This window comes from Bos taurus, chromosome 3 (genome assembly GCF_002263795.3).
Source record: "Bos taurus isolate L1 Dominette 01449 registration number 42190680 breed Hereford chromosome 3, ARS-UCD2.0, whole genome shotgun sequence".
In the NCBI taxonomy this organism is placed as follows: domain Eukaryota; kingdom Metazoa; phylum Chordata; class Mammalia; order Artiodactyla; family Bovidae; genus Bos; species Bos taurus.
The window spans coordinates 118884485-118912419 of record NC_037330.1 but is presented as its reverse complement, the minus strand read 5'-3'; the positions used below and the strand labels follow the sequence as shown (position 1 = coordinate 118912419).

The window sequence follows — 27935 nt, the reverse complement described above, 5'->3', positions numbered from 1 at the left end:
CTCTAACACCCTTTGAGTTTACCTCTCACACCTAATGGGTTTGGGCCCCTTGTCCTCTTTCTCCTGCTCAGTGACTCTGTGACCCCAGAGAGGGATCTCCACACACGTCCATTCACCGCCTTAGTGGTGCTGAGGCAGTCGGTCTTGGAAGCCCTGCGATTTGAAATTGGTCCTACCGGCGAGGTGCATGGTGGCCAGGCCCGTCGTCGCCCTTACAGCTAGTCCTTGTTGGAAAGATCAGTCCTGCTGAGGGTGTTTTTTCATGGGAGCAAACACTGTCTTTTTGACACTGATGTCAGTGTGGACTTGCCTGTGTATCTGTTGTCCCAGGGTCCGTCCTGGGCACGGGCTCACGTGGGTGCTCAGCGAGTGCCTCTCAGGGCTGGTCGTCTCCAGGGCAGCAGAGATGCTCAGGCGCTCTCGATGCGGCTTAAGCAGCCTGCGGTCACTCTCTTGCCCCCGATCGGTTTGCGCGTGCTCGGGGTGCCTGTGTCTCTGCTGGTGGCCTGGCTGCACCGTGGAGCCTTGACTCCCGAGCGTGCTGTGTGGTTTGTGCTTTGGAGAACATTCCATCTGGTGGCCAAAGATGGGAACTACAAGTCAGAGTATTTAATTATCGCTCTAGGGAACGCTTTTGCTTATTAAAGTGACATTTATTGAGAAATAGGAAGTTATATATTAATATTTACAGTTCTCTAGATAACTCTTGTTATCTGGGTAGCAATATTTAAGAGACAGTTTCAAGGAACACATTAGATCTATTAACATTGTTGTTTTTCCAGTACTTGATGAATACCGTCACCAGCTAAAACTACCACTGTGTCTAAGAAAAGGAGACATTTTATCAAAGAAACATTATGTCATTTTTAGACATGTATTCCTATGGCGGATACTAATAGTAAACAGGGAAATAGAACATGCAGACGCCACGAAGAAACTTGAACATGGGGAAAGATAACCTAGCCCTTAGCACTGCTAAACTAAGGTTCTCAGTGTGGAGAGTTGCACTCACGATTGGAAGTTTACATTTCTGTGCTTGGCAAGCTTCATGTGAAAGGGAAGTGAGCTTGAGGAGGTGGGCGGGGTGGGGAGACAGCTGGTGACAGCGGGGTGTGAGGATGGGGGAGAGGCGGGCCCTCCCCTGCTGCGGCCTGCCACCTCTCATTCCCGGAACGGGAGGCGCCGCGGCCGCGCGCAGTCCACATCTTAGAGTCTGGGAAGAGAAGGCCGCAGCCCAGGCCTCCCTGGGCGGACTCCCGTGCTCTGGGCGGCAGGAGGGGACTGTTGGAACTGGCACTGCAGCTCTTTCCTGTCACCCCCATCCCTGCAGCACCCCACACGGCTGTCCTGGGAGCACCATGTTGGTCGCTTGTCTCACACTTTACGTAAGTACAGACGTTTCCCACGTTTGCTTTCTGCTTTTGTTTAGCCACACGAGATGAAGATCACCTCCGCCTACCTTCAGGACATCGAGAATGCCTATAAGGGGACCTTCCTGCCTGAGATGAGGTGAGCCGGGGCGTGGTGGGTTTATGTGCCAGATGGAGCTCTGCACACATGGCCCCCAGCCCCGGGAGCGCTTCTAGTTCATTTCACTCCATCTCGTCTGGGGAGCCTTAATCTGACGTTTATAAGCAAGAAGGACAGCAGACATTTCAGTTTGATTTGGTCGGCTGGGAGTTGGTTTGTTTTATTAATTTAGCCAATATTTATTTTGTCGTATCTTTAGGCTATTCTGATAGTAGAAGTGAGATGAAGCTATGTTCGGTGACAGGTTTTAACGTTAGAGAACTCATGTTTTCACTCTCGGTGGCAACTGAGTGGCCCTTTTACCTAGAAAGGTTGTCTGGAGGGACTCGGTGGTTGTGATTGGGAAGGCTCAGCAGCGCCTGTCGGTCCTTTTGAAAGCTGTTGCTTAAGGGGCCTTTGGGTTCGGTGGAAACACCACTGGGCCCCTTTGCAGCTTTGCTTCTCCCTCCCTCTGACAGCACGGAGCATCCGCGCTCTCTGGCCAGTCGTCCTGTGGCCCTCGTGTGTCAGGCACACGGCAGTCATTTCCTGCCGTCACTCACGTCCAGCTACAATTAGGATGTTTCCGTAACGCTGTTAAGGTTTCTAGTAGAATTTCTCAGACTTTTAGAAAGCGTAAGCCTTTTTTGATACCTGAAAATGTTTTGCTCTTGTTATTTAAAATTTCAAAGTAACTGAAACTGTGAACAGAGTATTGTCTAGCAGTTTTGGAAGAAAAGTTTTGAATTAGAATGCAGTTTTTTTAGCTGTAAACCAGTGCTTCCTTGTGATCAGCTTTTCTCTCATGGGTAGTAGAAACAGACTGCTGCTCTATTTTCAAGGCCAGAAGCGCAGAAAGAAAGTCCTGTGAATCTTGCCGGGGCGGGCATGGAGAGGTGTCAGGGAGAGGTGGCCGGCCCTAGACTCTCAGTTCCAAAGATTCCTTGTGGTGATCTTCTAGCTGCAAAGTCACTGCTGAGCAAAGGCTCCCCAGCCAGTCCCAAATAGGACATTGAGCTGTGCTGTCAGGAAAGGAAGTCTTAGATTCGGCTTACAGATGAAATAAGGGTTTTCTTGCACCTGGCATTTAATTTTCAAGAACTCACCCAGGGCCTCCTGTTGGTGAAGTGTCCAGCAGGGGTTCTGAGTGTCCATTGCTTCGTCCAGTGCTCCTGCATGCTCTGTACGCGAGCTGAGTGGGGAGTTAGCTCATACCCCTACACGGGCCTGGGCTCCTGAGGGGCTGCTTTGCGTCCTGCTGGAGGTCAGACAGCCCCCTCCTAGGAGGTGAACCCAGCCCCGCACTTGCTCTCTGGTGGCTGGTGAATCCCCTGTGGAGCCAAGAAAGTTCACATCCTCGCCCAGCAGGGCAGATGGTCAGACGCTGGGCTCCCCAGAATTACAGCAGCTCAAGTAACATGTCCCTCCGCCACCCCATCTGCCCCACCCTCCCGAGCCGCCCCCGGCTGCCGTCCGTGCGGCCCTGGGCCCCCTGTGCTTCCTGCGATGCGTGCTGCCGCCGGTGGAGGTTTGCGTGCCCGCGGAGCTGACCCGTGTCCCTGCCCCGTAAGCACCATTCTCCTGCCTGTGCGGTGGGGGCGGTCTAGTCAGGTGAGGGTCAGAAAACAGGCCTGCTGCTACTACCATCCAGCCTTGGGCACAGCCCTGCCTCAGGTTTGCCCTTCTTGGCCAGCCATTCCCTGAGAGCCAGTTCAGAGAATGCGGGCGTTTCTGTTTAGAGTGGGCGCCTGGCGTCAGGTATTCATCTGTGCAGTGACGTCCACTGGGAAGACTTACAGGAAAGCATCTCGTTTCCTCTTACAGTGAGAAATGTGAGGTTCTACAGTACAGTGCATGGGAAGCTCAGGATGCAGAAAAGGTAAGAAAACGGCTGAACATTTTATAATTTTTCTTAAATTTAACTCCTGTGTAGGGGTTTTGCAAATCAAGTGATGAGTTCGGCTCCTCCTGATGTTAGAAGCATCTGTGTTCCGTGATCTGATACAAGTGCCTCGCCCCTCCCATCACATTTCTCTGAGCATGACGTTTTGATTTTCCTTTAAGGTATTCACTTTCTAGGATCTTAAAATTATGAAAGGGTGGAGATGCAAGGAATTTTGGGTTATGGTAAAATTGAGCATTGGATTAGTTAATAGGTAAGATTTATTGAGACTGTTGACCCTTGAACGACAGGGGTTTCAACCGCGAGGGTCCGCTCTTACGTGGATTTTCTCAGTAGTAAACCCCACACTGCTGCACAGCGTGCGGTCCTCAGTAGGAAACATGGCGACGCCTCACAGCATCAAGGCTGTGGAGGAACCACTGTCCACGCACAAGGAGGCCCGCCTCCAGGTCAGGCTTGGGTTTCAACTCTGGATCGTGTTGTTTGAGGTCGACCACATAAAGATACCAGCTTTCCCCAAAGTAGTGGGTGCAGGTCACCCTCTGCCATTTTCAGGAGAGCTTGAGTAATCAAAACATTTGGATAGGCAGCTGGTGGGAAGGTGGCGTATGACACAGGGAGCCCAGCCTGTCTCTGTGACGACCTGGAGGGTGGGATGCGGGAGCGGGAAGGGAGGAGGGAGAGGCTTGGGAGGGGTTTACACGGTTACAGATGAGTCTCCGTGTTGCACTTCAGAAACCAGCACAGCATCGTAAGACAGTTATCCTCCAGCTTAAAAATAGTTTTTGGAAAAGAATAACATTTTCCTTCCCAAGTGTAAAAACATATTACAGATTTACGGTAATGAAGGCACTGCACTATTAATAAAGGAGATAATAGGTGGTTTAACAGAGCAGAGTCCAGAAACAGGTGCACGTGTGCCCACGGTTGGAAAAGTCAGTGCTTTAAACGATGATAAAAAGTAGAAGAGACTGGGTTAGCTCTTACATGGTGTTGAGGCAAATGAGCATCATTTGGTTAAAAAAAAAATCCCTCATTTTATATTAAGTATCAATTGAAAAGTGAAATCACTCAGTCATGTCTGTCTCTTTATGACCCCATGGACTATACACATTTTCCAGGCCAGAATACTGGAATGGGAAGCCTTTCCCTTTGCCAGGGGATCTTCCCAACCCAGAATTGAAGTGGGATCTCCTGCATTGCAGGCAGATTCTTTATCAGCTGAGGTACCAGGGAAGCCAATAACTTATTTTAAAAAGTTTAAAAATTCTAAAAGAAAGTACAGGCGTTTGGTCTGGAGTTGAGGACTAGATGGTGACGGCAGACAGCTTTGCAGAGGCGGCTGCTTTAAGGACAGCAGGGCCTCGGCGCCTCCCCCGCGTGGGGAGGGAGCCGGCCCTTCTCACAGCAGGGGCGTGGGGCCCACGGTCCAGGCAGGCCCTGGCCCAGCTCCGGGGGTTCTCTTAGGCTTGCTTCTTTCTGCCTGGAAACGAGGCCGCGCTTCGTCTCCTTCCAGGCTGCTCTGTCTGTGATGTCCGTGTCCTTGTGTTCAGGTTATTTCTGTCCCTCTGGCAGAGGCTTTACATGGCACGGGTCTGGGCAGAAGAGTCGTGCGTGTTCCCCGAGACTGTTATCACTGGAGTTCATAACTGAATGTGCTCACATTCTTGGAACCTTAAGAAGTCCCCGAGTTTGGCGTGTTTTGGGGAGAATGTGTTTGAAAAGGCCGGCCCACTGGGAGGTCCGGCTGTCCAGACTGCAGGCTGAGGAGTGTGGGCTCTTGGAGCTCTAGGAATTGTGTGCATCCTCTTGTCCTGTTGCTGCTTTAGTGGATGAGCTTGCCTCCTGGAGTCAAGTTGTGGGAGGAAATGAGTCTGGAGGAGGCCTGGCTCCCCTCTGCGCCCCAGCCCCTGCCGTCTCCAGTCTGCCCACGCCCAGGCCTGCCCCGTCCTCCCAGCCTGTGGGGAATTGCCACTCCACCGGGGCTCAGCTGGCCCGGCGCCCGCATGGGGCTCACCCCTCCCCCCCAACTTCACTGAAGGCTGACCATCAGACCTTTCTTTCTGCCCCTCAGGGCGTGATCCTTCCTGCCGGGGTCTGTGGTTTGTCGTGCGCTGAATGTTCTCTGTTAAGTCCTCTGTTAAATCCCTGCACGCAGGTGGTCGAGGATATCGAGTACCTGAAGTACGACAAAGGGCCGTGGCTGGATCAGAACGACCGCAAGTTGCACAAACTGAGGATGCTGTGAGTTCTGGCGGGGCGGGGTGGGGAGAGGAGGGGCGGGGCCTGGGTGGGGCAGGCCTGGGGGCCAGGACCTGGGCTCTCAGAGCTCTCCGTAGGTGGCTCCTGTCTTCAGAGTGAGGTGAGAGACAGGTCCTCAGTCCAGAGTGGCTGCGAGGGCGGGAGGCCGTGTTGGAGGCTTGAGGGAGGAGCGGGTCCGGGGTGCTGCCCAGGGGTGGGGAGAAGACTGTCGCGGGGAGGCCAAGCTCTGGAGGGGCTGTGAGTGGGCAAGGGCAGGAGGCCGGGCGCGAGTATGCGATGAGGAGTAACGGGGAGGAGCGCTGTGGGCTCAAGCCAGGGAGGTCAGAGCCATGAAACCCAAGTCCAGGCCGGACCCGCATCGTGGGAGGTGTCAGAGTTTAATGCGGCTTCTTCCCATCTTTCTTAAAGTGTTTGTGTGTTCCTGTATTTCTAAATAAAAATTATCCTGCATATGTCTTTGTACGGTAACTTTTAATAAGAGTGTGTCCCTATTTTGTTAAATATTTAAAATCAGTTTTTTAATGGCTACTCATGCCTCATAAATCTTCTGAAAGAAGCAAGTCAGCGGTGGGGGACCATGGCCTGGGGGCCCATCCAGGCCTCAGCTGCCAATAATGGTCCTCACATTTTTAAAGGATTATAAGAAAAACAAGGTACATATATGAAGCCATACATAGGCCCTTTACAGAAAAAGTTGATCTCTGAAATACAGGCACAGTCCTTTTCATTTCTTTAATATCAGTCTTTGGGGTTATTTTCACTTCTTCATATTTATAATAACAGTAATGAGCATATTGTACTTATTTTTATTCCATTTCAGGTTACTTTTCTAAAGTATGAAACTGGAGTTATGGGTCAGATTATGTGAACGCATTTTATGGCTACTGTGTGTTTTGAAATTGTTCTCCAGAAAATGTGTGCCAGCTTGCACACTTGAACCTGTATTGTGGAAGTCCTTATTTTCTCTGTTTCCTTATTTTCAGTTTCCTTGACATCTATTCCAGTTTTTGTTGTTATTTTTTTTTAATCTGCTTTTTTTAGACTTCAATTGCTCTTCTTTCTCCAGTTTCCTAAGGTAGAAGCTTAGGTGATTGGTTTTAGATCTTTCTTCCTTTCCAATATATGCATTTGGTGCTATAAATATTGCTCTAGTTTAATTCTGTTGTGGTCTGAGAACACAGTTCATGTGATTCCAGGTCTTTTGCATTTGTTAGGGTGTTGTATATGGTTGGGGAGGTTTTGTTTGGGGTCCTGGTGGGGTCATTGCCTCATCCCCTGGGATCATCTGCCTAAACCCGCCTTTTCCCTCCTGACCCCGCCCCTTCCCCAGGTCCCGCCGCTAGGGTGGGGCCGCAGGCCCTGGTTCTGGATCTCCGCTCCTCGATTCATTGTTCTTCATCCCACCCATCCCTGTGTGCCTGCCCGCCAGCTAATCTTCACGAGTGTCACAGTGACCCCGTGTTCCCTTTTCTCAGAACCTTTCTGTGGCGTGCCTGTCGAGGCGTGAATCCAGGTTCCATTTCCCAGAATTAGTTCAGAGTCCTCATCGTCCGCCCTGCCTCTGCCGTCAGGATGCAGGGTGTCCTGAGCCTGTGGCCTCCCCACCTGCCCAGTAACCCCCTCAGGGCCTGAGCATTTTCCTAGGCTCGCCCTGTGCGCCTTCTTTTCTCCTGCGCCCCTCTGACTTTTCCAGACTTTGATTTGACGTGGGCATATGCATGATTCTTGTCACACCAGCTCCCGCTGGGCAGAGTACTAGAAAAACAAAATGGTGCTGTCCCAGCCCCTGACATTTGCCGGGACTGAGCCATGTGGGGACTTACCGCTTCTTCATCAACGGGATTGCTTCTTCCTCATCCCAGTTTTTTCTCCTCTGCCTCCCAAGGATAATTCATAACAATTTACAACGGTAATTCTGCTTATTTTCACTTAAGTGCCATTTCTTAATGTGGGCGACTCAAGCAAAATTATGACCATTTTCTAAGATAATTACAGTAAACCTGCCATTTTCCAGCTATACTCATTCTGTTCAGAACCTGACCAGATTATTGGTTTAGAGCACTTTGTGCATCTCAGAGCGTGTGTTGTGTGTAATCATGTATGTGTGAGTACCTATTCAACCTTGATAGTGTTTTGTGTTCATGTCCGTAATCCGTAACTGACCGCTGCTGCCCTGCTTGCTTCATTTTTGTGCTGGAGACGCGTTCCCAGTCGGGCCTTCTCCATGCAGGGCTGCGGGCCCACCTCTTCCAGAGCTGGGGCTCCCTTCTTGCCCCTGCTGCCTCATCACAGGGACGTGTGTTTTCTACGACTTCTGGAGGCTGTCTTTCCAAGAGAATTCCAGTGCGACGAAACTGGAGGGTAGGCGTTTGGTATCAGAATTGTAGGGTTTCATGCAGAACTTTGCCGCTCAGGAGAAGCTAAAAGATAGCTTTGGACATGCTTTAGGAGAAAGTGTAAGCATTCCGTTAATTGGGAAACAGTTGAGTTGTAAGTCATAATTTACTGTTTTTCTTTCCCTTCTTGCCTCACTGTTGTTTTGAAATTACGTGGCAGAGCACCTCGTTCTGTGAATCAGCCTCAGGGACACACTGTCTTCTCACGGGGACACTTTGGGCTGGGATGTGAAGGGGATGTTCTGTCAGTGTTTGACTCTCCTTAATTAGACTAAATGCTTTGTGAACAGAATGTTTCCTTTCACCGCTTTAGCTTCCTGAGTCATGAAATGTGTCCTGTTGTGTCCGTCCCCTGCTTATCTTCAGTCTGGAATGTGTCTGTAGTATCTCGAGGCCCAGAGTTGGGTTTACGGGAGAGAGGCTCCAAGGGCTCTGCTTAGTCATCGCGGAAGCTCAGAGTGAATGAGCAGTTTACACAAGGCTGAATATGTGGTAGAACAGTCTCTATAGATTATTTTTTTAATCTTCAAAAGTGGTTTGAAGATATTTGTTCAAAGATACACCCTCTTTGAGAGCTCCTCAGGTGGCTCAGTGGTAGAGAATCTGCCTACCAGTGCAGGAGAGGTGGGTTCAATCCCTGGGTCAGGAAGATCCCCTGGAGAAGGAAATGGCAACTCACTTCAGTATTCTTGCCTGGCAGATCCCACAGGCAGAGCAACAGAGGAGCCTGGTGGGCTACAGTCCGTGGTGTTGCAAAAAGAGCCAGACAGGACTTAGAGACTGAACACCACCTTTTCTGTAAGGGGGTATGTGAACTGTAGTTCTTCCAGATTAAATGTAGATGGCGCTGTTGGTCTCTGTCACACGCGTTCCTAGGCCAGTTTGTTCTTTTCAATTCTTCAGTATGTTTTTAGGTTTTCAAAACTATAGACAAAACCAAATCATACCCCAGTTTGATATTTATTAATATTTAAAAACACAAGATTCATTTTTATTTGAAATTGTTTACAGTGAGATCACCTTAAAAAATATCCTTACTATATAATAAGTATTGGAGAAGGAAATGGCAACCCACTCCAGTATTCTTGCCTGGAAAATTCCGTGGACAGAGGAGCCTGGCAGGCTACAGTCTATGGGGTCGCAAAGAATCAGCCACGACTGAGCACATCAGCATATAATAAGTATAGAATAATTCCATTTGTGTTAAAAGTGAAGACATGTACTTTATTGACACAGGCTTATGAAAGATATTCTGTAAACCAGTTTACAGTTAAAAGGAAGAGAAAACGCTCATATTGAGTGTATGTGATAGCTGTGTGCACGACCAGTGACACCCATGTGCACGACCAGTGACACCCATGTGAGCACACTTAGGGAAGCAGTCGTCCCAGCAGCGTGCCCTGGGGACGGTGTCTGGTTACAGCGTTGTCGGTCCTGCGAGTGATGCTGGGGCAGGCTTCCGCCTCCGGTCACTCGCATGCGGCCTGTCGAAGGTTCTCAGTGCCCTGTGGTCCCCGGGGAGGAGGAGCTGGGCCCACCCAAGGTCCTCACAGCGTGGCCGAGAGCCAGATCCACTTAGCTTCCATCTGGGCCATTTCAGCGGAGGCATCTTCTGCCATTATAAGTCATTAATGGGAAAAGGGCCTTTTAAAATAATCATTTTCTTGGTTTTGAGCCCTGAAGAAAGGAGACTTAACATTTCTTCCTAAAAGCACTCAAAATGCTTTTCATCTTCCAGTAGTTATAGTCAGAGTAAATTTAAAGTAAGCAAATTATAACAAAGCATAAACATTTTAGCATTCAGAATAAAATGGCAAGACGGAGTGAGTCCTCTGATGGTGTGTCTCGGCGCTGAGAAAAGCAGGAGGCGTCCCGCGGGGCTCTCCCCGCCCCAGCCTCCTCCACGCGCCCTGTTCAGCCTCCGCTCCTGGAATTGGTCCCCACACTGCGGGGGCCCCCAGGCAGAGTGCTGAGCTGGCAGTGGTGTTCCAGCCACGACAGTGGCTCTCCGCTCGGTCCCTCAGGCGTCATCAGTCGTGCAGGCTTTTCGTGGGCGCTGGCCACACGAGCAGCCCTGTAACAGGTGGTGCTGGCTCTCACCTTTGTATCCCTGCTGTGTCTGTATTCAGAGCACATGCAGGTCCTGCTTCATGTTTTCACATCTGTGTCCTTTCCCCAAAGGGAGTCGCCTGTGGCCGTGGGACTCTTAAAAGACGGTCTGTCCTGAAAGTGGTGTTGGGAGGGTGGCTCCCACAGCCCCACAGGCTCTTTGGGGAAAGTTTGGCTTCTGAGGTGAAGGGGGTGGATATTTTAAACAATCAGCCTAATAGCTTACTTTATTGTATTGACTTTGGTGTTTTGTGTGCCATATTGATTATTGATGTTACTGTATTGATTTTGATGTTTGGTCTGTATGACATCTGACTTTCCTGGATTTATTGTATTGATTATTGATGTTACTGTATTGATTTTGATGTTCGGTCTGTCTGACATCTGTCTGACTTTCCTGGATTTATTGTATTGATTATTGATGTTACTGTATTGATTTTGATGTTCGGTCTGTCTGACATCTGTCTGACTTTCCAGGGTTCAGGATAAGTTGGAGGTGCTGAATTACACATCCATCCCTGTCTTCCTCCCAGAGGTCACCGTTGGTGCCCACCAGAGTGACCAGGTCTTCCAGGAGTTCACAGAGGTAAGGCCCTCGAGCAGTGGGTGTCAGACAGCCTGTGCAAAGTCGGTTCTGGAGCGTGCTCTCTGTGGGTCTGTTTCCGTGAGCAAGCTCCATTTTCGCTGAAGTGATTCTCCTGTGCCCCTTCATCTCTGCTGTGCAGCCCCTCCAGCAGCAGGGCCACACGCAGGGCGCTGCTCTCCTGGGAAGCCGTCTGGGCCAGCCTCTCGTTGCTCCTCAGTTTCTCTCTGTCCTTTCCCATCAGTTCTCACTCCTGGCATCACGGTGTGTCATCCTCAAGGAGGGGAGGTGTGCGTTTCCGCAGAGGCCTAGGGTGCACGGGCGCCCTTGGGGAGGACGAGGGCAGGCGTGAGAGCTGGGCAGGTCCACGGGCTTCGTTCAGAGTGGCGTGGAGAGTTGTCGGGGCTGAAAGTATGCTGGAACATGGCCGGCAGTGATCACTCCTGAGTCACAGCTCCAGTGGGATAGTGAGAACGTCCGCGGTGGCTGTGATTGGTTATCAGCAGAAGCGCAGAATACCTGTATTTAAATCAGAACTTCAAGCTGGGCGGTCAGTGCTCACGTGTGTTACTTGCTCAGTCATGTCCGACTCTTCCAAGTCCCATGGGCTGTAGCCCACCAGGCTCCTCTGTCCGTGGGATTCTCTGGGCAAGGGCGGTCAGTGCACAGACGAGTTGGCATCTGAGTTCAGCATTGTTGTGTGACTAGTTCTCTGAGTTGTGTCTGCACATTGCTGGCACAGCACTGACTGGTGCCCGAGGACATCCACTGCTTTCCTTCTTACATGAGATACTTAGCATTCGCTTTTAAGTAAGTTCTTTGGTGGCTTTCGAAGTGACTTTCAGCACAGATATTTGGGGAGGACCATGAAAGTGTAAAGCTGTCGCTCGAGGTCCCTGCGGTTCGTGTTTCTTTCTTCCGGATGCGCGTCTGTGTTTCACGTCCTCTGAGAGGAGCTGGCGGGCGTGGGTAGGGGGCTGAGTGGCCCGTCACCACAGCTGCTGTCTCCATGCTGCTCTGCCGGGCCAGGGGCCTTGCCCCCGAGTGCTGTCCGTGCCCCTCACGTGGTGACCCAGCAGCCTTGACAAGCCTGGCATCAGGGCTGCCCCACGTGGTGGCCGCGGCCTTCCTGCTTGAGCTCATCCTGCCATGCCCAGCTCCAGAGTTCCAGCTCCTGAGGCCAGAAACCCAGAAGTCAGCCGACCTCTTTCTCACTTTCCAGTACAGACTGGACAGAATATAAAAGTTCAATACTCTTGGTTCTGTCCGCAGTCTGAGCACCGTTCAGAACATCCGCAGTGACCGCCCTGGTCCACACTGGCATGCCTCCCAGCTAACTGCCCTGCTTCTGCCCACTCCACGTACAGCCTGTTTTTTAACCAGAGACCAGGACATTCCCACCAAGTACATCACACCCATCTTTTTACCTCCCTGTATCCTGCAGAGGACAAGCCAGAGCCCTCTCGACAACTGGAGACCTCCCTCTGCTCCAGCCGCAGGGGCCTCCTTCCTACCTCATGAATGTCCCAGGAGCACTGAGCTGCACTCTGCATCCCTGCGTGGACCTGTACGGCTCTCCCGCAGCATCGAATCCACCCCCTCGCCCCTGCCCGCCTCTGCTCACCTGTTACCTTCTCGGCAAGGTCTCCTGGACCATGACCAAGACCTGAGCTTCAGCCCCCCCAGCTCACGGCGGCTCTGCCCTACCCTCCTCTGGGAATTCGGTTTCTCCCCAGCAGTTGCCATCGTCATTTAAGGTTCTCTGTCTTACCTTCTGTTTATTTTCTGTTTCTTCCCACTCTGATGTCAGTGCCTGTCTGAGGTCAGGGATTCTTGTCTGTGTCACGCACAGCGTTGTTCCCAGGGCCTGGGACAGCTCTGGCGCCTAGTACGCACTCAGTGAACATTTAGCGGAATAAATCATTGAACTAACAAACAGAGTAAATGCACGAAGGTGCTGGCGCCTGCAGAACCCGAGCCAGCAGAGGTGCCTACTCAAGTGTCCAAGGGCACCTTGCCCGTCAGGTCACAGCTGCAGGTCAGGTGCCCTGCCGTTCACATTAAAAAAATGTGGTACCTTTTTTTCCCCACAAATTTATTTTAAAAGGAAACTTTATGTCAGTAATGCAAGTGAAAAGCCACCGCCACTCCTCATAAACGGCAGGAAGACTAGCACAGCACAGCCATGCCGCTGAATTCTGCACTGGCAGATGTGGGAGATGGGTGCAGCAGCCATGCCAGCATCGTGGTGGCTGCGGGAGGCACTGGGGCTCTCAGGAAGTAAAGCTGTGGGCAAGCGGGCATTGACAGTCCCCGTGGGAGAAGGGGAGCGCGTGCCAGCAAAGGAGGACAGTGTCTTTCTAATCTTCAGGCTTTTTCTTAACGTTACTGTGTGGGGTGCCTCTGGTTCCTGGCTGGATAGACGTGGTGACAGTGCTCACCCTTCTCTTGCCTCTGATCTCACGGAGAGAGTTCTCAGTGATCCACCAAAGCGCCGAGTAGCCAGGTCAGTCGTAGATCCTCTTTCCCCGGTCAGGGCAAGTTCCGTTTTAGTAGGAGTTTCCAGGGGGCTGCTGTTGAGTATGGATGTTGAGCGTTATCACACTTTTTGTCATGGGTGATTTTCTCTTCTTTCTGTTACTGTGGTCATAAAATTACACTGGTTGATTTTCTAGTGCAAGGCCAACCTTGGTTTCCCGGAGAAGTCCTACTGTGAGCTTCTTATAGTATCCTAGTCAGATTTGTCAGCAAGATCATGCTGACATCGAGCACTAAGTTGAGAGGGGGTCCTCATTTCAGCTCTCTGGAAGGATTTGCTCATGGTCATCATGACTCCTTGCTACAGTGTTGAGAAGGCTTGACTGGGGGAGCCGTGCGGAAATGCTTTTCATCATAACTTTCTTTCATGCGGAATATTCAGGATTCTTCTTGGGTTTTCAAAGCTGTGTTTGTTGAAGAATTTGCCTCTGTTTCATATTTTCTAATTTCTTGGCGTGAAGTTGTTCAAAATGTCCTTTTTAGCGTTTTTCATTCGATCACATTGATGGTGACCCTGTCCGCTTCTCCATCCCGTTACCAGTCCTGGTGTTTTCCCTCCTGTTTCAGCCTCTTGAAAGCAGCTCGTTATTCAGGGAACCAGCTTCTTGCTTGTACTGTTGTACGTTCCATCACTGATGACTACTCCTTATTTTTCCCCTTTCATTTGCTGTTTTTCTAACTTCTTAGTATGAGTGGGTGGATCATTGATTTTCTGCCTGTCGTGCTTTTGAATATATGCATGTAAAGCTGGTCACATTGCCCTCTAAATTTGGCTTAATTAACTAGATCTCATAGTTCTTGATGTTGTGTTTTCATTATCATTCAATTCAAAATATTTTCTAATTTTAGTCTGATTTCTTTTTTGGCTATTGTGCTAATTTGAATTATATTAGATAATTTAGAAACACGCGGAGTGTTTCTAATGGTCTTTTTGTTGCTGGTTTCTGGCTTAACTCCTCTCTAGTCACAAATAGCCTTGTGACTTCAGTCCTTGGAAGGCGGCTGGGACTGACTTTTCAGCTCAGCATTGATCACCTTGGATCATTCATGGTCCTGGAGGAGAAGGCCATTCCGCCCGTCGTGTGCTGGGCTCTTGCAGCGCCCTTGAAAGGAAGTCTTAGTCACGTTACTCAGATGGTCTCTCTCCTCACTGACTCTTTTTGCTTCCTCTGTCAGTTTGCCGTGAGAGGTCTGGGGAGGCTGCCGCTGTCTGTGGGTCTGTTCCTCCTTTAGTTGTGGCAGGTTTTGCTTTGTGTATATCTTGAGGTTGCATTATTAGACTTACACACATTTAGAATTGCTGCACTTTCCTAATAGAGTCACCCTTTTGTTGTTCAATAGCTAAATCATGTCCGACTCTTTGCGACGCCATGGACTGCAGCACACCAGGCTTCTCTGCCCTCCACTGTCTGCCGGAGCTTGCTCAGACTCACGTCCATTGAGTCAGTGATGCCATGCAACCTCTCATCTTCTGTCTCCCCCTTCTTCTCCTGCCCTCAATCTTTCCCAGCATCAGGGTCTTATCCAGTGAGTTGGCTCTTCACATCAGGCGGCCAGAGTTTTGGAGCTTCAGCATCAGTCTCTCTCTGTGTGATTAAACTCTCCTTGCATCACTGGTGCCGGTTCTTACTTCGGGGCACTTCACTGCTCACTTCGGTGGCGTCCACAGCCCTCCTTCGGTTAATATTTGCATGGTGGTGCTTTTTCCACATCTTTCAATTTCATTCTTTCCGTATCTTTGTATTTCCGGTGGACACCTTCTAACCTGAGAACTTTGTCTTTAGTTTTTGCCCAGTCTAACTATGGGGGATATTTATGTGTTCACATTTAGTGCAATTGCTGATACATTTGTGTTTAAATAGTTTATGTTAACTGTATATTTTATATTTTCCTACCTCTTCTTTGTATATTTTTTGTCTTGCCTGCTTGTGGATTAGAGTGCTGTTGTTTGTAACATTTTATTCCGTCTCCTCTTCTGCTCACTCACTAGTTATGGCTTCTCCCACAGTTTCTTCGTGGCAGCCTGGTGATCAGCACTCACCCTTGACTCGCTGACTTCTCACGGGCATTGGTGATCCTCTAGTCCCACAGCGTCCGCCCCTGGAGCACTTCTGCTTCCCTTTACCCGGTCCTGTGTGCTGTTGCTGTCACTGTCTATGTAGACCTTCGGGACACTGTGATTATTGTTCATGCGGTCAGTTCACACACACTGAGCCCTGGCTGCCCTGCTGCTGAAGCCTCCCTGGTCTGCACACCTTCCTGTAGGTCGTGGTCCTTCTGTCTGAGGAAGTTTTGCTGACAGCAGAGTCTCACCCTTATTGGTTAAGATGTTCTTTAAGCTGTTCTGATTTTCATCTTGGAATTTTTCAAATTTACAAAAGTAACAGGAACAGAAAACTAACTTCCGAACCTCTGTCAGTGATGAGCATCATGCCCGTGAGCTTCAGCCGTCCTGACACACGGATTCTCAGAGTGTGGTCGCGTGTCAGGGCACCTGGGCGCCCATGAGGAATGCCAGTTCTCAGGCCCCAGCCCTGGAGCAGTCCCTGGTGATGGGGCCTGGAGCCTGTTTTAGGGAGTCCTCCAGCCAGTTCTGGTACACACTAAGGTTTGAGAACCATGGCTTTAATGTGTAATTCTTACAAACAAGGACATTCTCCCACATAACCACAATACAGCTGTCAAGGTTAGGAAATTAACATTCATGCATTACTGCCTCTGATCCACAGACCTTGTTCAGAGCTCATCAGCTGTCCCAGGAAGGTTCACGTGCTGCTGGATAAGATGCAGTAAGTTCCCTAACATCCCTACAAAAACCACACAAAACCTAAGTCTGATCATGGGAAAACATCCAAACCAAACCAAATTGAGGGATATTAAAAAATAACCATCCTGTGATCTTCCAAGTGCCAACGTCTTGAAACTTGAAACTAAACCTTGCTTTAGATGCCTTTGCTCTGTCAGGCAGCATGTGATTCCTGTTTGTCCTGTCACAGGCTCTGTTAACTCTGGTCACCTGACTGAGGTGCTGTTCTCACTGTAAAGTTAACTGTTTTACTCTTTGTAATTAATAAATATTTACAGTGGAAGTTCCTTGAAACCATGTAAATGTCCGTTTCCTCATCAGACTCTGACCTGGTAGTTGGCATCTGAGCATTTTCTTGGCTGAATTAATGGTTAATGTGACAGCTATCAAAGCGTAATTATCCAGATTCCGTCATTCCTTCTACATCATTAGTTACTGTTCTGCTGTGAAGAGATGGTCTCTCCCCTCTCTGCTTATTCATTTATACATTGGTATCACTGGATTCCCGAGATTCCTATTTTATACCCGTGTGTCTGTATTCACTTGTCTGAGTGTACTGACAGCCACGAGTGCGCACCTTTAATTCCAGGCTCCTCTTCATTGTCCCCGTCCCCATCCTGCTCAGGCAGCCAGACACCTGGCCCCCTCGGTTCAGCGTTTCCTTCCCGGCCGCGCCCTCGGGCATCACCACGCTCCCTCCCCTGCTGCCTCTGCCCCATTGCACAGCCCTCGTGGAGCCTGGTGCCGCCCCTCAGTGCCCGCTCCGACCCCTGGAGCTGCTGACCTCTTTTGAAAGGCTTTTCCGTATACCTCTGGCAGGGTCTTGCTGTGTTTGGGGGCAGTGTTTCTGACTTGGTTCTGAGCATCTGTGCTGTCTCGGGGGGTGTGCGTCTGTACCTTCGTGTCTGCTCTGCTTAGAGTTCACGGCATTCTTTGGCTGATGCATGTTGCCGGGTTTGGAACAGTCTGGCTTGCCCCCGTTTCTCTCCTCTCCTTGGCGCCGCACGCTGGGCCCTTTCTGCCATGTTCTGTGTGCTCCTTCCTGTCTTTTTGCTGTTTGCTCTGTGACCTTCAGCCCAGATGTGCCCTTCACTCTGTCCTAATCACTGACTCTCTTTAGCTCTTCTGGATCTGCTCTTAGGCCTGTATTTTCTATATTTGAGATTTTAACTTTTATCGTACTTGTTTTTGATTTTAGAATTTCATTCTTTTTTTTCTAAATAATTTCAAGTCATCTGTTGAAATTATTTTGTTATCTAATTTCTCTTGTGTATCAGTCAAAAAGTTATCTGGTAACTGTAATATTTGGACCTCTGTTAGATCTGTTTAAACTCATTCTCCCTCTGGTCTTTTCGTTTGGGGACATCTAATCTTATGTTTTGGTATACTGGTATTTTTTTAAATGCCAGTCGTTATTTTGGAGGAACAGTTAAGATGGTGTGAGGCTGCGGCGCTGTGCTGTCTGTTGTCCGGCAGCATGTCAGTCGGCAGGCCCCCATGTCCGTCAGAGGCCCCGCCGGCGGGCGCTGCTCTGGGGTTTGAGAGGCCCGGCGTGTCTCCCGTGTGTGCTTCCTGATGGAGCCCTTGTGCTGGACTGCTTCTCTGCGGGGGGCGGCGCTTGACCCCTGCTGGGGGCCCACTGGGCTTCTGACTCCTGCCAGTAAGTGCAGGCGGGGCCCCTGGATGCAGTCAGCCCCGCCTTTGCTATCCTCTTCTGGGGCCTTGGAACTTCCCTGCGTTTGATGTCTTGGCACACATTGTTTTTCAAATGTTGTCCATTTTTCACGGTGGCTCGGGGTGGACTGGGCCTGTGCTCGTCCACCAGAAGCTGGACATATTCGTCATTTCGCCGAGCAACTCAGTGAGCCTGTGTGGCAGCTCTTCATCCTTGTTGTGTTTTCTCTTATTTTTAATCTGTGACCATTAAAGGGAGGCTGCTATATTGGACTTAGGATTATAGTGGTTAGAAATGTTGGGATTTTTAGTCAATATTTAAATGATTGGGGAAGTCTAGTTCTTAAAATTCTTAAGTTTTTAAAAAATAACTTCATTTTTTAAGAATAATTTTACACTTATGAAAAATTAGGATGATATTAGAGAGGGCTTCCCAGGTGGCGCAGTGGTGAAGACTCCGCCCGCCAGTGTGGGAGACATGAGAGATGTGGGCTGCTCCTGAGTCAGGAAGATCTCCTGGAGTAGGAAAGGTCAGCGCACTCCAGTGTTCTTGCCTGGGAAACCCCATGGACAGAGCAGTCTGGAGGGTGACAGTCCACGGGGTGGCAAAGAGCCGGACACGACCGAGCGTGCGCACACAGAGGGTTCTTGTTGCTGTTCAGTTGCGGCCAACTCCTTGCGACCCCGTGGACTGCAGCATGCCAGGCTTCCTTGTCCTTCACTGTCTCCCTGAGCTTGCTCAAACTCATGTCCATCGTGTTAGTGATGCCAGTCAACCATCTCATCCTCTGTCTGTCCCCTTCTCCTCCTGCCCTCAATCTTTCCCTGCATCAGGGTCTTTTCTAATGAGTCGGCTCTTCACATCAGGTGGCCCAAGTATTGGAGCTTCAGCATCAGTCCTTCCAATGAATGAATATTCAGGACTGATTTCCTTTATGATTGACTGGTTGGATCTTCTTGCAGTCCAAGGGACTCTCAAGAGTCTTCTCCAACACAACTCAAAAGCATCAGTTCTTCGGTGCTCAGCCTTCTTTATGGTCCAACTCTCATATCCATACATGACCACTGGAAAAACCATAGCTTTGACTTAGCTGGACCTTTGTCATTAAAGTGATGTCTCTGCTTTTTAATATGCTGTCTAGGTTTGTCATAGCTTTTCTTCCAAGGAGCAGGCATCTTTTAATTTCATGGCTGCAGTCACCATCTGCAGTGATTTTGGAACCCAAGGAAATAAACTCTGTCACTGTTTCCATTGTTTTCCCATCTATTTGCCATGAAGTGATGGGACCAGATGCAATGATCTTAGTTTTTTTGAATGTTGAGTTTTAAGCCTGCTTTTTCACTCCCCTTTTTCACTTTCATCAAGAGGCTCTTTAGTTCCTCTTTGCTTTCAGCCATAAGGGTGGTGTCATCTGCGTATCTGAGGTTCTTGATATTTCTCCCAGCAATCTTGATTCCAGGTTGCACTTTATCCAGTCTGACATTTAGCATAATGTGCCCTGCACAGGAGCAAGGTGACTCCTTTCCCAATTTGGAACCAGTCCATCGTTCCATGTCCAGTTCTGTTTCCTGACCTGCATACAGATTTCTCAGGAGGCAGGTCAGGTGGTCTGCTATTCCCATCTCTTTAAGAATTTTCCACAGTTTGTTGTGATCCACACAGTCGAAGGCTTTAGCATAGTCATTGAAGCAGATATTTTCCCAGAATTGTCTTGCTTTTCTGTGATCCAGTCAGATCAGATCACTCGCTCAGTCCTGTCCGACTCTTTGCGACCCCATGAAACGCAGCACGCCAGGCCTCCCTGTCCATCACCAACTCCCAGAGTTCACCGAGACTCACGTCCATCGAGTCAGTGATGCCATCCAGCCATCTCATCCTCAGTCGTCCCCTTCTCCTCCTGCCCCCAATCCCTCCCAGCATCAGAGTCTTTTCCAGTGAGTTAACTCTTGGCATGAGGTGGCCAAAGTACTGGAGTTTCAGCTTTAGTATCATTCCTTCCAAAGAAATCCCAGGGCTGATCTCCTTCAGAATGGACTGGTTGGATCTCCTTGCAGTCCAAGGGACTCTCAAGAGTCTTCTCCAACAACACAGTTCAAAAGCATCAATTCTTCGGCGCTCAGGCTTCTTCACAGTCCAATTCTCACATCCATACATGACCACAGGAAAAACCATAGCCTTGACTAGACGAACCTTTGTTGGCAAAGTAATGTCTCTGCTTTTGAATATGCTATCTAGGTTGGTCATCACTTTCCTTCCAAGGAGTAAGTGTCTTTTAATTTCATGGCTGCAGTCACCATCTGCAGTGATTTTGGAGTCCAGAAAAATAAAGTCTGACACTGTTTCCACTGTTTCCCCATCTATTTGCCATGAAGTGATGGGACCAGATGCCATGATCTTCATTTTCTGAATGTTGAGCTTTAAGCCAACTTTTTCACTCTCCACTTTCACTTTCATCAAGAGGCTTTTTAGTTCCTCTTCACTTTCTGCCATAAGGGTGGTGTCATCTGCATATCTGAGGTTATTTATATTTCTCCCAGCAGTCTTGATTCCAGCTTGTGCTTCTTCCAGTCCAGCGTTTCTCATGATGTGCTCTGCATATAAGTTAAGTAAACAGGGTGACAATATACAGCCTTGACGTACTCCTTTTCCTATTTGGAACCAGTCTGTTGTTTCATGTCCAGTTCTAACTGTTGCTTCTTGACCTGCATACAAATTTCTCAAGAGGCAGATCAGGTGGTCTGGTATTCCGTGTCTTTCAGAATTTTCCACAGTTTATTGTGATCCACACAGTCAAAGGCTTTGGCATAGTCAATAAAGCAGAAATAGATGTTTTTCTGGAACTCTCTTGCTTTTTCCATGATCCAGCAGGTGTTGGCAATTTGATCTCTGGTTCCTCTGCCTTTTCTAAAACCAGCTTGAACATCAGGAAGTTCACCGTTCACATATTGCTGAAGCCCGGCTTGGAGAATTTTAAGCATTACTTTACTAGCGTGTGAGATGAGTGCAATTGTGCGGTAGTTTGAGCATTCTTTGGCATTGCCTTTCTTTGGGATTGGAATGAAAACTGACCTTTTCCAGTCCTGTGGCCACTGCTGAGTTTTCCAAATTTGCTGGCATATTGAGTGCAGCACTTTCACAGCATCATCTTTTAGGATTTGAAATAGCTCAGTTGGAATTCCATCACCTCTACTAGCTTTGTTCATAGTGATGCTTCCTGAGGCCCCCTTGATTTTGCACTGTAGGATGTCTGGCTCTAGGTGAGTGATCACACCATCATGGTTATCCAGGTCATGAAGATCTTTTTTGTATAGTTCTGTGTATTCTTGCCACCTCTTCTTAAGACTTTCTGCTTCTGTTAGGTCCATGCCATTTCTGTCCTTTATTTTGCCCATCTTTGCATGAAATGTTCCCTTTGTATCTCTAATTTTCTTGAAGAGATCTCTAGTCTTTCCCATTCTATTGTTTTCTTCTGTTTCTTTGCATTGATCACTAAGGAAGGCTTTCTTATCTCTCCTTGCTATTGTTTGAACTCTGCATTCAAATGGGTATATCTTTCCTTTTCCCTTTTGCCTTTCACATCTCTTCTTTTCTCAGCTATTTGTAAGGCCTCCTCAGACAACCCAATTTGCCTTTTGCATCTCTCCCTCTTGGGGATGGTTTTGATCACCACATCTTGTACAGTTTACAGAGCCCCGTCCATAGTTCTTCAGGCACTCTTTCTATCAGATCTAATCCCTTGGATTTGTTTGTCACTTCCACTGTATAATCGTAAGGCGTTTGATTTAGGTCATACCTGAATGGTCTAGTGGTTTGCCTTACTTTCTTCAATTTAAGTCTGAATTTTTAAAAAATGGTAAGTGGAAATTAGAATGTAAATAATAGTGAGTGTATCTCTTCATTCACAGAATTTTGTTTGGACCTTAAAGACGTGAGCAAGAGTTATTGCCAAATTTCACTGTGGAAAGGGCGTTGCGGGGAATTAAAGACGAACAGATAAAACCCGTCTGTGAATTTCTCCTCCAGTGGTCTGTATCCAGAAAGATTTTTCTGTCCCTGAAGGTTCCCTGGCCCGGCTATGAGCATAGTTCTAGAAATGGCCGAGCTAGCAGCCAGCGAGGCCGCTGTCCTCTGAGACCCCGAGACAGGGGTGGCTCCGTGCAGGGGTGAGCGAGCGGCATGGGGACATTTTAACGGGATTGCTTCTTTCCCAGCCGGATTGATTCAGTACTAGAGCAGAGGGTGGTTTGCGGCCGTTTACTTCCTGGAATAAGCGAGAGTCGGCAGGGTGCTTTCTATGGCGATAGCCAGCTAAAGTGAGTTACCTGGTTTCCCTGCCCAGGAAAGCAGCATTTAAAAATGAGTGTCTAGCCGTCTGAATATGAGCGGTTTGTCCAGTCGGCCCTTTATAGTGTGGGGCAAGATCTTACAGGTGGCCCCCTCCATTTCCGCGGTCTGTGGTTCCGCCGCGGTGTTCAAGGGTCAGCTGTATCATCCTGATTAACATAGTAAAGTAATAAGCCGAAACCTGCATCATGGTCTCCTCAGAAGCCTGAGGAGCTCTGGCCCTGCGCCTGTGGGGGCCTGGGAAGTAGGAGGGGGTGGTGTTCTCAAGACACACCCGTTGACTCGTGTGATGGTAGTGGAGAGGCGGGACTTAGGTCCTGCGGGGGAGGCTGAGCTTGTTGACGCTCTGGTTGGAGATGCCTGGGTAGTGCTTCCAATTCTTGGAAAAAGACATTTCTTTTTTGTTCAGCTGACACCTTCTGATTCGTTGGTAGGGTCTTCCTCCTTGCTTCCATCTTCAGTTTCTTACTCTAATCATCGTGAACGCAGTCGCTGTATTCCGTGTGTGGTGTAGGGGCTGGAGCCTGACTCCATCTTTTACCGTTTTCTCCGATTCCTACCTGTGGTGGCTTACTTCCTGCTGCCTTGGGAGACCTTGGACCCTGAGTTCATGCTTTGTGGGTGTTTACCCCTGGCCCTCCTCAGGACAGGATGGTTCAGGAAGTTTTGAATTCAGGTGAACCCAGACTGTCTGGAAATCAGTTACCTTGGTTCGTAGCTGGGTGTACTCCTGCCAGGGTATTTCATTCACGGGGCATCCTGTGTTGTCCGCTGATGCTGACGGCCCTGCTCCTAGATGGACTGTGCTGGCTCCAGGCCCAGGGATTCAGGAAGTGCTAGGGTTGAAGCTTCCTTTGCTGCTTATGGGATCCCAGGCCCCGATGGTAAGGATCAGGAGCCCACACTTGTGTGAGGACCGGCTGAGGCAGTGAATTCTTAAGGTCCCCGTTGAGACCTCCTTGTGCATTCTCCACCCGCCTCCCTCCCTTCCCCTCTCCCTGTCCCCCAGCCACTTCTGAGCTGCTCGGAGGCGCATCACCACGACCACTTGCCCGAAGCCCCGGGGGTGGAGCCTGCCACTCAACGCTGCTTTCCCGCTCCCTCTCCGTTTCAGCCCCAGGTGAAATCGCACATTGCTCAGCAGTGCAGCTAAATGCGTTTCTGGAGGTTTTTCAGGGTACTGGGCTGTTGTTTTGCTGGAAGCGGAAGGCTTCTCTGTTTTTGTTTGTGATCTGAAAGCTGATTTGGAGCTGGGTCTTCCATGCCCCCTCCGCAGAGGGTCCGAGCAGGGAGCTGGGTCTCCCTTTGCTCAGTGGACAGAGAACCGTTGAGCCCCAGTTCAGGGCGCGTGAGGGAAGCCTTGCGCTGTGATGCTCCAGAGAGCTGCGGCATCTCGAGGGCGCTGAATGGTGGGGGCCACGCTCCCCCAGCCCCTGCTCCGCGAGGCACGCCCCTGGCGTCTGTCACGTGTTTCCTGTTTCCAGCGCTGTTTGCTGTTCTTGGCGCTGGGGCCGTGGAGGGATAAGAGTTAGCGGGGAGTGCGTAGGGGAGTGCGTAGCAGGGCCTCTGAGTGCTGAGGGACGCGGGTGGGGTCTTGGGTGCCTGCCCGCGTGGGTGTTGGTGTCCCTGCCGCACTTGGGGCGGGGGGCAGTGGTCCTGGGAGGTAGAGGCAGGCTCGGCTCATTCCAGGAATGGAAGCGTCCGTGCGGCGGGGAGAGGGGTAGGCAGCGTGCAGGAGAGGAGGGCTCTGTCGGTGAGAGTGCGGCCCAGGGAGGCCCCCCAAGGCTCTGGCAGGACGACCTCCCGAGATTGAGCTGGTGCCTCGCTTGTCAGTCCTTGTGTGGGCTCTGCCACTTCACCTGCCGTGACACAGGGGCCTTGACTAGTGGTGAGCTTTTTAGGAGAGAAAGGGTCTCGGAGTTTCATGTGCTAAGAATGAATGGTTTGGTTTGGTTTCGCTGACCTGTGGCCTGGGTGCTTGTTTGCAGACCTGTGGCGGCCCTGGCCGGGCTCCCGCTGGCCTTCGCCTTCATGCAGTCTCCAGGGACTGCCTGGAGTCTCAGAGGGACGTGAGAGCCATTTATCAGCACGTTTTCCATGCACACACTGCCCCCAGCTCTGAAGTTGGAAGTGACCCTGTAAACAAATTCATATAAATACTGAATGTGTGCATGAGTGCCTACTAATTTTTTTAAGCCATTTTCAAATGCTGCATCAGGTCGCTTTTTATTTCTTCACAGCCCTTCCTTGGGGTAGACAAACGGGGAATTGGTTTCCACTTTACCGATTCTGTCCCTTTCCAATTTAAGGAGGCCAGATGCTATTAAGATACTGTGTTCCCTCCATGAGTCAGATCGTGTCCAAGACAGTGGCTGGGATAGCAGGGTCTTCAGCTTTCTCTCCTGCTGTTTGCATTTCCTTAGCACCTCAGCTCGCTATCTTCATTTTCAGTGTCAAGTTCTCCTTTACCAGTTTTAAAAATAGAGTTGTTCAATAACTTTAATATGTTAATGTTGTATGTTCTTGCCTTTACAAAGTTCACTTTACTAAGGACAAACTTGCAATACACAGAAAAGCCTTAGGATCAGTTTATCTAAATCTGCTGAAGAAGACAGGTACAGACGTGGCTGTTTCGTACTTCCTCTCGACATTCAGACCTTAGTTAGGACTATTTCGGCATCTGTTTTTTGTGCTGAAATGCCCATTGTTGGTTAGAGGCTGTTTGACTTGAGTAGATGTCTGACGCTTTCAGTCTGCCCTTTGTTAGCTGTGGCTGGAAGAGGCTCTAAGACCTGCCTCTCTCCCCTCACCGCGCCTTGGTCCCCGAGGAAAGCTGCTGTTGCAGTTCAGCGTTAGTCTGCCTGTCCCATTATTTGCATTGCTGTGTGTAGGAAATAATGTGTGTCCCTTGGAGAGGAGAGTCAGCGTCAAAGGTAGACGTCGTGCCAGGTGCACCGGTTTGTGCAGAGGTGCGGGTTTCCTGGGGGCCTGCGGCTCTGAAGAGAAGGGCAGCCTTTTGCCCACAGCCTGGCCGGCCGGGGCGCCCACACTTCACTCGTGTTCAGTTGTCACTTCTGTTTTAGGATTTTTAGGAACGTCCTATTCTCAGGTGTTTGAACAGGTATTGAGTTAGGAGCTTCCTTTTCAGCTCATGTGAGTTGAGTGGAGTTAAGACGTTTACCTGTATGGCACTGCGACCCTGCGGTGTGAGGATGAGCCTCTAGCGTGGGTGTATTTGCAGTGGGTGCTCTGCCTGTCCTGCACTGCATCCCCTTCTCCCATGTCCCGTTGGGCAGGGGGCACTCAGGCCCTCCAGCGCTTTCCACCTGCTGCTGTCCCACTTCCCGACTGGCTCATGTGTTCTGTGTATTTTCCAAGCTTAGAGAACATAGGACTGGCGTTCATGTCTCTCAAAGCAGCTAGGACACAGTGCGTCAGAGGTGGAAGAATCTGTTTCCTCAGGAGAATGAGTGAATATGTGTTTGTTTTCTCAGTTGGCTGGTGTCTGAGCAGCTGGCTAACTCAGCCTGTGCCGGCATCTCTAAGCACCCGGAGCAGCCTCTGTGGCCTCGGACCGCTCGAGCCCCTTCCGGCGCTCTTGCTGTCCAGGCTGGAGCAGGTGGAGCTGGGGCCTTCCCTGGCGTCAGGGCTCTCCAGGGCCTCAGATGCCTCGTGGTCAGACTCGGCGCACCAGTTTGTTTCCGCTCCCGCTGGGCCCCACTCAGAGCTCACACCCACCGTCCCTGCCGGCTCCCCCGATCAGGGCGGGCCCACGCCGGCCAGAGCGCTGAGCTCCAGCCAGGCCAGGGGCTGTGCTCCTGCGGGCTTGTCAGGCACCTCCTGAGGGACGTGCTGGGCGGCCCTGTGACCTCTGCCTTCACGGCTCCACGGAGGGGGTGTGCAAGTGAGGAACTGAATTGGTGGTGGAGGCGCAGGTTGGTGGAAAGGGGATATGGAGTGAGAAAAAGGAAGAAGCTAGTTTTGGGTCTCACTATGAAACACTGCAGACGGAAACCTCCTGGGGTTCTGTGCCGACTTCTCTCCACTGAGAGGGCTGCTGGGATCTGGGGACCCCACTCGGTGCCCACGGCCAATCAGGGCTGCCCAGAGAGGGCCAGAGGGCATACTGTGGCGCAGTTACTAGAGGCTGGCAGGCTCTGCGGCTCCAGACTCTGCTCGTGTTTATTCTCTGCTCTGTGGTTTAATATCCGATTCACAAAGAAGACGGCAGAGCCTTCCTGGACCGTCCTGCAGTGCTGGCGGCTGGCCTGGCGGGGTCTGCTGCTGTTATGGAGGCTGGAGAGCCTCTCAGAGCGTCCCTGAGATCCGAACTCTGTTCTCTGGACGTGAGGCTGCAGTCCGTCATTCAGATGAAACGTTACTTTCTGATGTGATAAACTTGAAGGCGTGCCAACGTCTTAGACTGTTCCTGCTACAGCGCCGTGTTTGTGCGGCAGTTGGCTGGGAGCGCCTCGTGGACGAGAGTGGGGAGGGGAAACGTGCCTGCAGCTCCTGCTTCGTGGCCGCTCCCGCTTCCCACCCTGTGTCCTCGGGCCCCCGCCCCGACCGGCCGTGCGGTCCCTGCGGGAGGCGCAGGCAGGAGACGGGAGGGTTGGGGGAAGGGCTGACACGTCCCCTGCCGCCACCCTTCCCGCGTGGCTGCGGCTCCCCTGGGCCAGATCTGTTTCTGCCCGTGGCTCCACGGCCCCCTCGTGACAGCAAGGCAGCGCTTGGGTTGCTGTTGATAGTATTTGTGTTTATAGCGCCCCACCAGGGTGGAAGCTCCCAGGGGCGGGGTCCTGTCGTGTTTTATTCCCAAGGAGCCCCTCACCCTTGCAGCAGGAAGCCCCAGGGGCAGGCCCCCCTGCCCTGGGGCACGAGGGACGGAGCAGGGAGGCTATCGGTGAGCGGGGGACGTGTGTCTGCTGTAAACTGCTGGTAACCACACTCTCCGTTCCACAGCTGCCAGGCCGCAAGTACCGCGCCGGGTACAACGAGGACGTGGGGGACAAGTGGATCTGGCTGAAGTGACGCCTCCCGGAGGCCGCCTTGCAGGGACGAAGACACGCCCAGGCCCCCAGCTCCTGCACTCCGCTAGCCTCACGCTGGGGGGCAGGGGTGCAGACAGAAGCCCCCCAGTTAGGGGGCCCAGCTTCCTTCTACAGCGCTTGTCCCTGGGCAAGCAGCATCCGATGTGAGAGAGCAGGCACCGCCTGGAGCGTCTCCTTCCCCACAGCCCGGCTGTGTCGGGCCCAGTCTGCGCCTGTGTCTTCAGACTTCGAGAAATAAAACTGTTTCTGTGGCACCTCTCTCCGTGATGCGTCTGCACGCCCACATACGTGACACATATGTGTGTGTGTGCACACCATTAGCTCACAGTTTGCTTGGGTGTGGTTTGGTTTGGTTAAGACCTGTGTCAGGACTGAAGGTGGTCCTGAAGTGCTTATTTTGTGTGTTTTAGAACGTAGTTGCCGCATTAGAGGAAAAGGAGAAAGAACGGAGGAAATAGCCAGAGGAGGGAGAAATTCCCCCCGATATATGGAGCTGGGCACTTGTAGCAGAGCTCTGGAAGTCTCCCGCGAGGACCGTGGTCAGCCAACCTCGTGACTCCTTCCTTCCAGGGGAGGTTCACGCAGAGGATGGCGGTGGGGTAAACCGCAAAAACAAATCAGTGTACCTACGCCTTCATCGCCTGAAAGTCCAGTTTTCAGAAACGAGTCACGTGAGAGCAAGTCACGCTTCTTTATTCACCTCCATTGAAACTTGGAAAACAGAAGTGAGATTTCCTGCAGGCTAATTGTCCCCGTGTG

General features: G+C 50.6%; 1 protein-coding gene across 2 annotated transcripts in view; it reads left to right on the top strand.

Moving 5' to 3' along the window:
* Positions 1-27430, top strand: part of NDUFA10 (NADH:ubiquinone oxidoreductase subunit A10) — a 38971-nt gene extending 11541 nt beyond the window's left edge. The window contains 5 exon segments of one of the 2 annotated variants that reach the window (NM_176655.2): positions 1430-1509; positions 3334-3388; positions 5571-5656; positions 10657-10765; positions 27088-27430. In NM_176655.2, the coding sequence (NP_788828.1) occupies positions 1430-1509; positions 3334-3388; positions 5571-5656; positions 10657-10765; positions 27088-27156 (399 nt within the window). In that variant the 3' untranslated portion in view covers positions 27157-27430. 2 annotated transcript variants of the gene reach the window in all.
* Positions 27431-27935: the final 505 nt, after the last annotated feature.